Source organism: Mesitornis unicolor, unplaced genomic scaffold (genome assembly GCF_000695765.1).
Source record: "Mesitornis unicolor isolate BGI_N332 unplaced genomic scaffold, ASM69576v1 scaffold17423, whole genome shotgun sequence".
Classification (NCBI taxonomy): Eukaryota; Metazoa; Chordata; class Aves; order Mesitornithiformes; family Mesitornithidae; genus Mesitornis; species Mesitornis unicolor.
The window spans coordinates 23,570-34,386 of record NW_010172810.1 but is presented as its reverse complement, the minus strand read 5'-3'; the positions used below and the strand labels follow the sequence as shown (position 1 = coordinate 34,386).

General features: G+C 46.5%; 1 protein-coding gene across 2 annotated transcripts; it reads left to right on the top strand.

Annotated features, from left to right (window-relative positions):
• The first annotated feature begins 1,460 nt into the window (after positions 1 to 1,460).
• Positions 1,461 to 4,618, top strand: LOC104537595 (keratin, type I cytoskeletal 19-like). Of its 2 annotated transcripts, XM_010180528.1 has the most exons (7): positions 1,560 to 1,606; positions 1,670 to 1,910; positions 3,026 to 3,108; positions 3,442 to 3,598; positions 3,835 to 3,996; positions 4,144 to 4,269; positions 4,394 to 4,618. In XM_010180528.1, the coding sequence occupies exons 2-7, from the start codon at positions 1,740 to 1,742 to the stop codon at positions 4,616 to 4,618; spliced, it is 924 nt and encodes a 307-aa protein (XP_010178830.1). In that variant the 5' UTR covers positions 1,560 to 1,606; positions 1,670 to 1,739. The 2 variants fall into 2 exon arrangements, with proteins under 2 accessions (XP_010178829.1, XP_010178830.1); XM_010180527.1 differs by having other exon boundaries at positions 1,461 to 1,910.
• Positions 4,619 to 10,817: the final 6,199 nt, after the last annotated feature.

Genomic DNA, 10,817 nt, shown 5'->3' with positions numbered 1-10,817 from the left:
TCACTGCAGAACTCTTTGTGATGCAGCCTCACAACTACAGACAGAGCAGCGGGGCTGCTGATGCAGGTGCCTTGGCCAGCTCCCAGATGGGATATTTGTTCTTTTCCCCTCCCTGTATTTGCCCTGCAGTTCAACGTTTCTCTGTACAAAGTGAGAACACCACTAACATGTGGTCTGAAACACCTGCTGCATTTTTACGGCTATAGAAAGCCCCTCAAACACAGTATGCTTATCTTTAATCCCTCTTTTTCATATTAAGTGGATTTCTCATGGAAGCATCACCAAACGCACCTTGTGCTCCAGAGGCTCTCTTTAGTGGAAGCACTTGCAGGTGGCACAATTTCTGCCCAGGCCTGGTCCCTCGCAGCTGCCAACACCGGTTTACATCCTTTTTCTTTGGAGCAGCTCTGCTGGGGAGCGAGGGGTGACAAGTGGAAGAGAGAATGGAGGAGAAGATGAGAGTATCCACTCTCTGCTGGGGATGTGCATGGAGGAGCTTGCAGTAACAAAAGCAATGTTGCTTTTGAAAATTCATCTCAGCTAACAGAAGATTTAATGATTTTAGCAGTAACATTCTCATGACTCTCAAAGACCAGAAGACTGCGTGATTACTCTCCTGCTGTTCACTTATCTCTTTCAGTAGCAATGAAAGGACTAGATGTGCAATCAGGCACTGCTTTCTGCTGTTGCTCGCTCCCCAGGTACTCAGGGCTTATCTCTGCTACAAATCCAGCTACAGCTCCTTGAAAAGGCTTCTTGTTTTGGTAGAAAACCAGACTCCTTCAGACAGGGCATGTTCTCTGTCAGCCCCTCTCTTCCACTGTCAGCCCAAAGAAAGGAGCAGTGAAAATGACACTGCTGAAAGGAGAACTCTTCTCAAGGGGAATAAGGAAAACACAGGGGACCTGTTTTGTCAAGGTCCATGCATATTGTTCACCATTTGGGCTCCTTTCAAGCTCTGTTATCAGTCTACAATTACTAACCTAATTAGTAATACTAATTACTAATTAATTTCTGAGATTACACGCAGCAAGTCATCATGTGCCTTCACTCTGGCCGCAGCGCTGGCTGCAGCAGGGCTGTGCGCTCCCAGCCCCTGTTTCCACACAGGTAAAACATAACCAGAGCCAGGAACGCTCCCCTCAGCAGGAGACACCTCCTCCAAAACCCACCTCTTGCTCCAGGAGGAAGCGGGCAGGGGAGGGAAGCTGCTGTGCGTGAAGGTATTTGGGAAGGTACCTCGGCCCCTGCAGAGCCACTGACCAATGGGAGGAAGTGCCGTGTTGGCAGGAGGCTTGGGCTGACAAATTCCAGGTCTCAGATAACACGGTCTGGAGACAACTCCCTTTGTCACCCGCATAAAAGAGGTGGGGTGGGGGAACGAAGCACTCCCTCCTGCCTTGATCGCAGCCTGCGCTGTGCGAGCTGCAGCTTGGCTTAGGTCCTTGCCATTCCTTACCATGGCTGCTTACAGCTTCAGGCAAACTGCCTCTTCTGTGGCGGGGGGACCTGGTGGCTCCTCCGTCCGTTTTGGTGGAGGCTGCTTTAGGGCCCCAAGCATCCATGGGGGATCTGGTGGCAGGGGTGTGTCAGTCTCTTCCGCCAGGTTTGTCTCTTCTGGCCTAGGCAGCGGCCTGGGTGGTGGCTACGGCAGCAGTTTCAGCAGCAGCTTTAGTGGTGGTTACGGCGCTGGTCTGGGGAGCGGCGATGGCCTCCTCTCGGGAAATGAAAAGGCAACGATGCAAAGCCTCAACGAACGCCTCTCATCCTACCTGGACAAAGTGCGGGCACTGGAACAGGCAAACTCCAATCTTGAAACTAAAATCCGAGACTGGTACCAAAAAAAAGGACCAGGCCCAGCTCGGGACTATGACTCTTATTACAAGACTATCGAAGACCTGCGAGACAAGGTAGGTGTCAATATTTACTAAAATCCATCCTAGATTTGCACTTGAGAAGGATGCATAGAAACCCAAAGAGAAAAACTTCACCAGGAAAACACCCAGAAGGCATTGCCGTTTATTCATAAAGGAGAGGAAGATGAAATGAATACACAAGGATTGGGCAGAGTGGATAAAGAGAATGATCAGTGTGGAATTATCTACTTTTTAAAATGTTAGCTAAGAGAATGTACAGGACAGTCAGTCTGAGATGCCTTGGTACTTAATTCTCCACATACACACAGACACACACACACATGTACACACATGCTGGTCATATACACACATATGACCAGTTAATATATATATGACCATATCTATATACTGATAAATAAAAAGAGAGCCAACCAGTGACAGCAACCTGCCTACCTCTGTCATCTGTTACCTGCCATAGAGCTTGAAAAACTCCAGAAGCACACACACACACTGCTTTAATGGTAGAACAAAAATTGGTTTAGTACAATTTTGTGCATGTATAGATGGCAGCTCAAGATTTCATCACCATACATTTAATTTCCTTTCACATTTCACTTACTTACGCTTGGAATTGCAATATGTGTGCTGAAACATCTGGCTTATGGAAAAAGGAAGTAGCAGACGTGAATTAATCCCCTGTATAAATGCAGGATTTGCCCCAACAGCCCATGGGTACCTGACAACAGATTGCTCAGAGGTGATGCACACCCTGGAAACAGAGGTAGCGGCTGATTAGACTGTGTAAACAGATGAAAGAAAACTTGAGGTTTGGTTTTCACAGTTCAGCTCAGAGTTCATGACCGCTCCCACGCAGTTTGACTTTCTCCTTGCCTCAGCTCATTCCCATGCTCCACTGAGCTCCAGGAGAGGCAGAACTGGCAAGGAGATTTTTCTCCTTTGAGTATTCCTTTACCCCCATCTTTTACTCCCCTTAGTTAGGGGAGAGAAAATGTTGTTCCAGCTGTTTTTGCGGATGAACTTTTGAGTTAAAAAGTGGCAGACAAAAAAGAGATGCTCTCTAGGTAAAAATGAACAGGGGTTACTTGTAAATAAACAAAACTTCCTTTCGGGGCCTTCCTGATGCATTTGAGGAATCAATCTCTTTGCAGATCCTCGATGCCACTATTGACAACGCGAAGACCGTCCTGCAGATCGACAACGCCAGGTTGGCTGCCGACGACTTCAAAACCAAGTGAGTGATGTCTGAAAGGAAAAAGGTCTCTTGGGCAGGCAAAATCCTTGTTGAGCCAAAGAGCAGCGGATGTGACAAAATATGAATGCCCATAAAATCTCTGTATGAACACTAGTTTGATCCTGTCGTTGCAGCTCAGCCCTTTATGTGCTTGCCGAAAGCACCATCCACATCACGGAAAATGTTATATAAATATAAAATATAAAATATAAAATACGTGGAGAATAGTTTAGTGCTGAACATTTGCTACATCATAAATCCTACAAACCCAGATACATTCATAGCAAAGAGCTTAACCAGCTAACCTGAACAGTTCTGATTTGCTTTTTTAAGGTCTGAAACAGAGCAAGGTCTGCGCATGAGCGTTGAGGCCGACATCAACGGCCTGCGCCGGGTCCTGGATGAGCTGACCCTGGCCAGGGCTGACCTGGAGCTGCAGATCGAGAACCTGAAGGAGGAGCTGGCCTACATAAAGAAAAACCACGAGGAGGTGAGAGCCCCAAGAAATTAATTTAAAAGTGACAAGAGAACAGTGTGTGGAAATGTGGAGTCTCTCGAGATTGCCCTGGGCTCTCCAACAGTAAAGATTTCTGTGTAGACTGGGAAACTGCAAGTGTTTGAGGGGACTCAGTCAGACCTCAGCCCTTGAAGAAGGAATGGAAGGTTTGTAATGTTTTCAGTTCATGACTGTGCCCTCTTTTGTCTCTCTCTGCCCTGTCCACATAGGAAATGAGTGCCCTGCAAGGACAAGTAGCTGGGCAAGTCAATGTTGAAGTGGACTCTGCTCCAGGCATTGACCTGTCCAGGATCCTGGCCGATATGAGAGAGCAGTATGAACACATGGCAGAGAAGAACAGGAAGGACGTTGAGGCCTGGTTCCACAGCAAGGTAGGAAGAACTCCAGACTATACAAATACTAACCAAAAAATCCATGAAAGAAACAAAATAATTATTAAAACAGACAACTGCTGTGAAAGCCTCATGACCTCTACTTGGAGGTCCCATATTTCTCATGCAATGTTTTTGCTGTTCCAGACTGAAGAGCTGAACTACAAAGTAGCTGCCAATACGGAACAACTGGAGAGCAGCAGATCCGAAGCCACGGACCTGAGACGCACCCTGCAAGGACTGGAAGTGGAACTTCAGTCCCAGCTCAGCCTGGTACGTTAAAATCTGCACTGCATGAACCCTCTCCATGGAAACAGGTCCTTATTCTCCCTCCTATGAGGAGCCTTGTGCCTGGGAGCAACTCTTTTGTGGTTCCCCTGCACCCCTGTGCTCACAGAAAGCCGCGGTGGAACGCAACCTGGCAGACACGGAGGCGCTCTACAGCGCCCAGCTGGCGCAGATGCAGGGGCTGATCGACGGCTTGGAGGCACAGCTGACGGAGATCCGAGGTGACATGGACCGCCAGAACTCGGAGTACAAAGCCCTCATGGACGTCAGGGTTCGACTGGAGCAGGAGATCGCCACGTACCGACAGCTCCTGGAAGGGCAGGAGTCGCAGTAAGTAACCTGCCTCATAGGAACCAGCATAGAAGAACATCTCAAGGCAGGCGAGGTGGCTGTTTTCAGTGCACCTCCCACAAGGGAGCACAGCTGCCTGCCATTCCACATGTAGCCTCAAGGAGCAAAATATCTCGTAGCCTTGAACAAAAAAACGAGGTAGGAACTGAAAGGTTTTGATTTCCTCTATTCTTTTTTTTTTCCACTATTGTCTTTTCCCACGGCTGTTGTTTAAAAATACATTTGCTACAATTCCCTCTCCTGAGGTGAGAGGGAGAGCAAGGAGACGACCGCCTCTTGTGTGACTGTATACAAAATGTATGCGATAGTTTCCTTTCATACATCCTCATCTCACAGCACTTGATGTGTTTCCTCTCCTCTCAACCGTTCTCTCTTTGTTCTGCAGGACCTTTGGCTCCCTTTCTGGAACTGATGGTAAGAGTTTGTTCTCTTTCAGGAAACCTTTAGGAGTCAAAGAAGTTTATTTTCTAAAAGGAAATACATGTACCTTACGGTAGTGGTGTCCGTTTTAGCGACTGGGCTGCTGCACTGATGTCTGTCACAGGACAAAAATCAAATATTTAACTAATTATGACTCTGGCTAGAATGTAACAAGTTTCACTCATTAGAAGATGTCAGACATCAGTAAAAGATCTTAGCCTATACTACAGCAAAGGCTAAATAAAGCACAAAATGCTTAATCATTCCCCCAGATGAAAGGATACAAGAAATTTAAGTTTGGCCGGCTCAGGGGAACTGTATGAACATGCAAGCAGAACTTGCCTTGAGCTGTTAAAGGTCAGCTGTATTGTAAAAGTGATGTATGATTCAAGTCAGTGCTCTGACAAAGAAAACTTCTGAGAAGAGACATGAAGTACGCGCAGCACCCACTGCAGAGTTGTCTCATGTCTGTTCTGCTCAAGTAATTGCTGTTTTTCTCTCCGTGTTATTGTAGACAAAAGAGAGAAGCTGGCAGATGCAAAGTAGTACTGAAAGTCCTCCAAATGTAATCTCCAAAATGAGAAAAAGCAGACAACACACAGGAATCGAAACAGAAAGGAATCACTGTAAACTGCTGGAAATTACTGTCTTAAAGCACTGAAAATTCTTGGCCACACAAAGTTTAGGCAGATTAATCTACTTAGTGGTGATTAATTTACAAATTGGGTTCACTTTTCAATTCTTTCTAGTTCTTTCATGTACTGAATTGCTCTATCTGCTCTAATAAAGATGATCTTCTTATAATTTTAACTTCTCTTTGTTATTGGGATACTGTTACTGAGGTTTCATCAGGCAGGAAGTCTCCAGCCAGGGGTCAATGTCCCTGTGCTGCAGGGGTGGCCTGAGCTCCATGGCTGATGTCCTCTGGCTCCTGGTGCGGGCTGGGCCCTGAGCAGGGAGCATCAGCGTCAGCATCAGCACCACACAGAACGACCCACGGCTCTAACCACAGCAGCTGTGCACTTCCAAGAGCAGTGGCAGGGAGATGTTGGGAGATGTTTTGTTAGGGTACAAGATAAAACTGCTAAAACGGCCCAAAAGTAACTCCTACAGAAACAAACAGGAGTGAAAAACAGCTTCATGTCAGTGAAAGGATATCATCCTGGGCAAAATTCTGAATGTGATCACTTTTAGTTCAGGCCCCCAGAAATCTGTAATTTCCATCCCAACCATCGCTCTGCAAGCTTACAGCCAAGGAAATTTTCAGGGTTTGTGCTCAAAGAAACTCACGACTATAGCTTAACTCTCCCATTCCCACCTCCCACGGCCACAAAGGCACAAGTTAGCTGAAATTCAAGCGCAAGTATGCCCACACTGAAAGGACCTAACACTGCACTCCCACAGCTTGGGTCACCTCGCACCCTGGGCTTCAGGGAGACATCACCAAATCCTTCAGCACTTCTCTCCTTGGACTTGGCAGCGAGGAATTATTTCACTCTTGCTCATAACTATGAGTATATATTGATGGAGTGTTTGTACAGCGAGGAGCATCTCAAAGCTAGGGAGCTCCTAGTGGAGCTAAGGAGTGGAGCTAGGGAGTGGAGCATCTCCCTTATGAGGAGCGGCTGAGGGAGCTGGGTCTCTTTAGTTTGCAGAAGAGGAGACTGAGGGGAGACCTCATTCATGTTCATAAATATTTAAAGGGTGAGTGTCACAAGGATGGAGCCAGGCTCTTCTTGGTGACAAACAATGATAGGACAAGAGGTAATGGGCACAAACTGGAACACAGGAGGTTCCACTGAAATTTGAGAAGAAACTTCTTCTCAGTGAGGGTGACAGAGCCCTGGCCCAGGCTGCCCAGAGAGGTTGTGGAGTCTCCTTCTCTGCAGACATTCAAAACCCGCCTGGACGCCTTCCTGTGCAACCTCATCTGGGTGTTCCTGCTCCGGCAGGGGGATTGGACTGGATGAGCTTTTGAGGTCCCTTCCAATCCCTAACGTGCTGTGATTCTGTGATTCCTCTGTCAGGGTTGGGCAACCGTCTTCAATCAGAGACGCTGGGGCCTGCTTTTGGGTGAGCAATGACTCAGGGGAGCTGAGCTGTCACCATCAGCTGCCCAGCACTGACACAGACAGCCCCAGCACAGCCCCTGCAAATCCAGCACGGCACCAGCAGTGGCTTCACTGCGACAGGAAAGAAACACAGTTACAAAAAGTAAGGATCGGCAGAGATGCAGAAAAGAAGACAAGATGGGGGGAACAGGGGACTATGGTGCTCTGGTGGAAACAAGTGAGGTGGAAGCAGGAGCTCCCCCGGTTTTGTGGCACCTGTTTTTGGGAGAACACAGAGGAGGAAGCTCTTGTGCACTGAACGCTTCAGCACAGGCTGCTCCAAGTGCTGGCACATGCTAATGAGTGCTTTGTACCAAATTATTCCTGACAACAGCTGGACCTGGAATCCCTCACAGAGGAATGAACAAACAACCCCGGGTCTGCTTTTTAATCTTAACAAATCCCATTCCCTGGGAGCAAGTTCTCATGACAAAACCAGGGTATGAGATTAGTGGTGCAGATTTCTTGTGTTACACAGCTGCAGATGTGAAAGTCTGACAAGAAATTCTTGTGCTCCAACAATACAACTCATAAGGACAATTTGCAGATGTGTATTTTGACCAAAAAGCTTTATTTTCAATGACTGATTTAAATGCATTCGTAGAAAAGATGTTTCAAAGGTCAACAGTTTAAAAGTGTTTAAGAGATTAAAAGTGCCAAGAATTGAATGAATTCAGGAACCCTGCTAAAGAAATTGAAAGCTTCAGAGACTTGAAAGAATCTTGAAAAGACTAGAATTCTTGTTCTCATAGCCGAGTTTGAATTTTGGGTTATAATTTTATTGATTTTGTCCTGTATTTGTAGAGTAATGAAGGTGAAATGCTTAATATAACATCACCCAGAGAGTATGATTTTAGAGTTTGGTTCAGTAACGTGTGTTCTAAAGGTATGCAATGCCTGCGATGACAGACAAGCTGCTTCTTGACCGGGACGCTGTGTCCTCCCCACAGGAGAGGTGCAGTGCGTCAGCTCCGCAATCCCGCAGCAGAGGCAGGAGCGGCGCCTGCACGGCAGGGACACGGCAGGGGACACTGCCAGGAAAGCTGTGTGGCAGCAGGACAGAGCAGCAGCCTGCGCCCACAGGGTCAATGCTGAGCTCGGGACAAAGGATGGGAGGGTGTCAGGACTTGGACATGAAATCTTGCAGTGAAGACAGTGAGAAGAGGATAAATACAGCTTGAAATAGTACTGAAAAGTAGTGCTGACAATTCCTAGTGAAGCATTAGGAACTGTTTAGAAGTTGTTTAACACGAAACAACAAACAGCGAAGATGAAGGCAGGGATAAGCCTCAGGTCTGTAAACGCTGCTCTCTGCATTTGCAAGCTTTTGATCATGGGCGGACACCCTAAGGGCCTGAGTTTGATGGTGAACAGAAAGTTGAAAAAGCCTCCAAAGCTCCACCACTATGATTTTCTGAATTCCCTTACAGGATATAATCTGTACTGGCTGCTCGCTTGACTTTTCTTCGTCCCAGTGGTAAATATTCTACAGGAAAGAAACAGCTTTGTATTCGCTACCTGGTTTTGATACGTGTTAGTCTGATAACAATCTGCAATAACACACACGGCACTTTCAAAAGCAGGAAAGTGTCTTTCGCCAGCAAACTTCCAAAGAAATTATAAAGACTGAGTGAAAGACAATGAAAAATCCCCAAAGTTTCCTGTTTAAGTTTATGGTGTTTTCTAGAAGTAACTTTCCTGCGTTTTTTAAATGGAATTTGGTCTTGCGTACTGTGGGATCACTCCGAGTTAAACAGCCCCTAGCAGCACGCATACCTCAGGATATTTACATTACAAGGGTCTTAAAAATCCTTTTATCTTAAGGAGATTTTGTCTCGACTTGTTTCCTGCGATGCTAACTCCGATAGCCAGAGCTGGCAGCAGCGCTGAGCCATTAATCTGCCCCGCAGCAGAACTGAACCGAATGGGGCTGTGGCACAGCTCCAGGCTCGGTTTGCAACAAGTTGCCACAGCAAAGAAACCCCGAGTCCCCGCCAAGGGCTGAAGGAGGGGACGATCTCAGAGCAGGCTCTGCAGCTGTGCACCACAGCCACAGTTTGATGTTCCTCTGCTCCCACGTATGCACCTTTTCCGAGTAAAAAGCTGCACATTTCCCTGAGGCTGCATTAAATCTCAACCGTAAATTTCAGCAAACCCCGCAGTTTATTCCAGCAACCGCTGTGAGCCTCAGTTTACCTGAAATCACCCATCCTAAGACCATTTTCTGTTTATAGGTAGTCAAAAACTGTGCTAAACACGACACTTTTCTTATTATGTCGTTAGCAATCATAATGTTACTACTTTATTTCAGTTTTACTTTACAGTCATTTCGGCACAGTTCTGAACTAGAGACCAGAGGAAGTTGCTCCCATCTTCACTTGGTCCCTGCTTTTCCCCCTCCTCTCAGCCCCAGTTTCCCTAAACTGCTGTGCTCAGCACCCATTCACTGCCTGCCGTGGCCCTGCTTCCTCAGCTGAAACTGCGGCGTTCAATGAGCAGTGTCACCTCGCCCTGCAGGGACTGGGGCTCTGCCTCTGCACTCCACCTATTGCCACACTCCACAGTTATCCCCGGTGACACAGCCCCACCGGGTAAACAAGCAGTTAATCTTCCCTAAAAATCGCCCAAATCTGGTTTCCCATGACTGTGCAGTATTGAACTGGGCTGTGGTACTGAATTACTGCCTCGCAGATTTCCCTGGCAAACTATTGGGTTTGAAATGCTGTGGTGGTCAGACTCCCACTTGAAATGAAGGATTAAGATGACTTCTAAGTGCTTCTCAAATCTTGTTTTCAAGAATTAGTTCATTTCATAGTGCATAAGCATAGTGCCATTAAACACATTCAGTGCTATCTGAACTGTCTCATTTTAAACCAAATTTGTTTACGTTTTCCAAAAGCAACAGGAACTCAGTCCTCCCACATTTCTTCTTTTAATTGAGTTATTTCAGTCTTGACTCTTCCACAAGCATTAGTAAACTACCTGATGCGCCCACTCTTCCTTGTACATCGATGGATGCCAAATGTTCCTCACGCAATGGTAGGATTACGTGCTTTTTGTACTAAAACTTCAGACTCCAAAATCTTAATTTTAATTCTAAGCAAAGAACAGGAATAACATCTCAAATTCAACTCCAAAGTCTTAATGGGAAAAAAATATGGCTAGAAAAGAAGAAATAATGGTGAGATGAGCTGATGATTGTACATTTTTCAATGAAAGAAGAATTTTACTTAAACTTCATTTTTAGAGAAAGCTGATTTTCTTGGAACAACCATGGTGACTGCTGTAAATGGATCAGCGGGTGTGGTTGAACTCACTTTGTTTTTCCATTCTTAACTGTCAGAGAAGAAAACTCCCAAGTTTCAGAACTATAGCCTGAAGAAAAACCACTCATCTGAATCATGCCTTTTGTTTAATTCAAAAAGAAACCCAGGGCCTGGCCCCGGAGATGCCCGGGCAGCTGTTTGGGAGGGATGTCAGCACCATCGGCCTCACCTCCAGGGAGGAGAATTTCTGGCGGGAGGCTGCAGAGGGGGTTTGTCTCCACACCCTGTCTGAGCATATAAAAGCAGCGCTGGGCAGAGAGGGCACACACTTTCCTCTCTTACCAGGCTGAAGAGCTAACCTGAACAAGCTTCTTGTGCTGTAGCT

Coding starts and splice junctions, on each gene's coding strand:
- LOC104537595 (XM_010180527.1), top strand. CDS start 1,461: ATGGCTGCTTACAGCTTCAGGCAAACTGCCTCTTCTGTGGCGGGGGGA. Junction 3,109..3,441: donor GCCGACGACTTCAAAACCAA/GTGAGTGATGTC, acceptor TGCTTTTTTAAG/GTCTGAAACAGAGCAAGGTC. Junction 4,270..4,393: donor TTCAGTCCCAGCTCAGCCTG/GTACGTTAAAAT, acceptor CTGTGCTCACAG/AAAGCCGCGGTGGAACGCAA.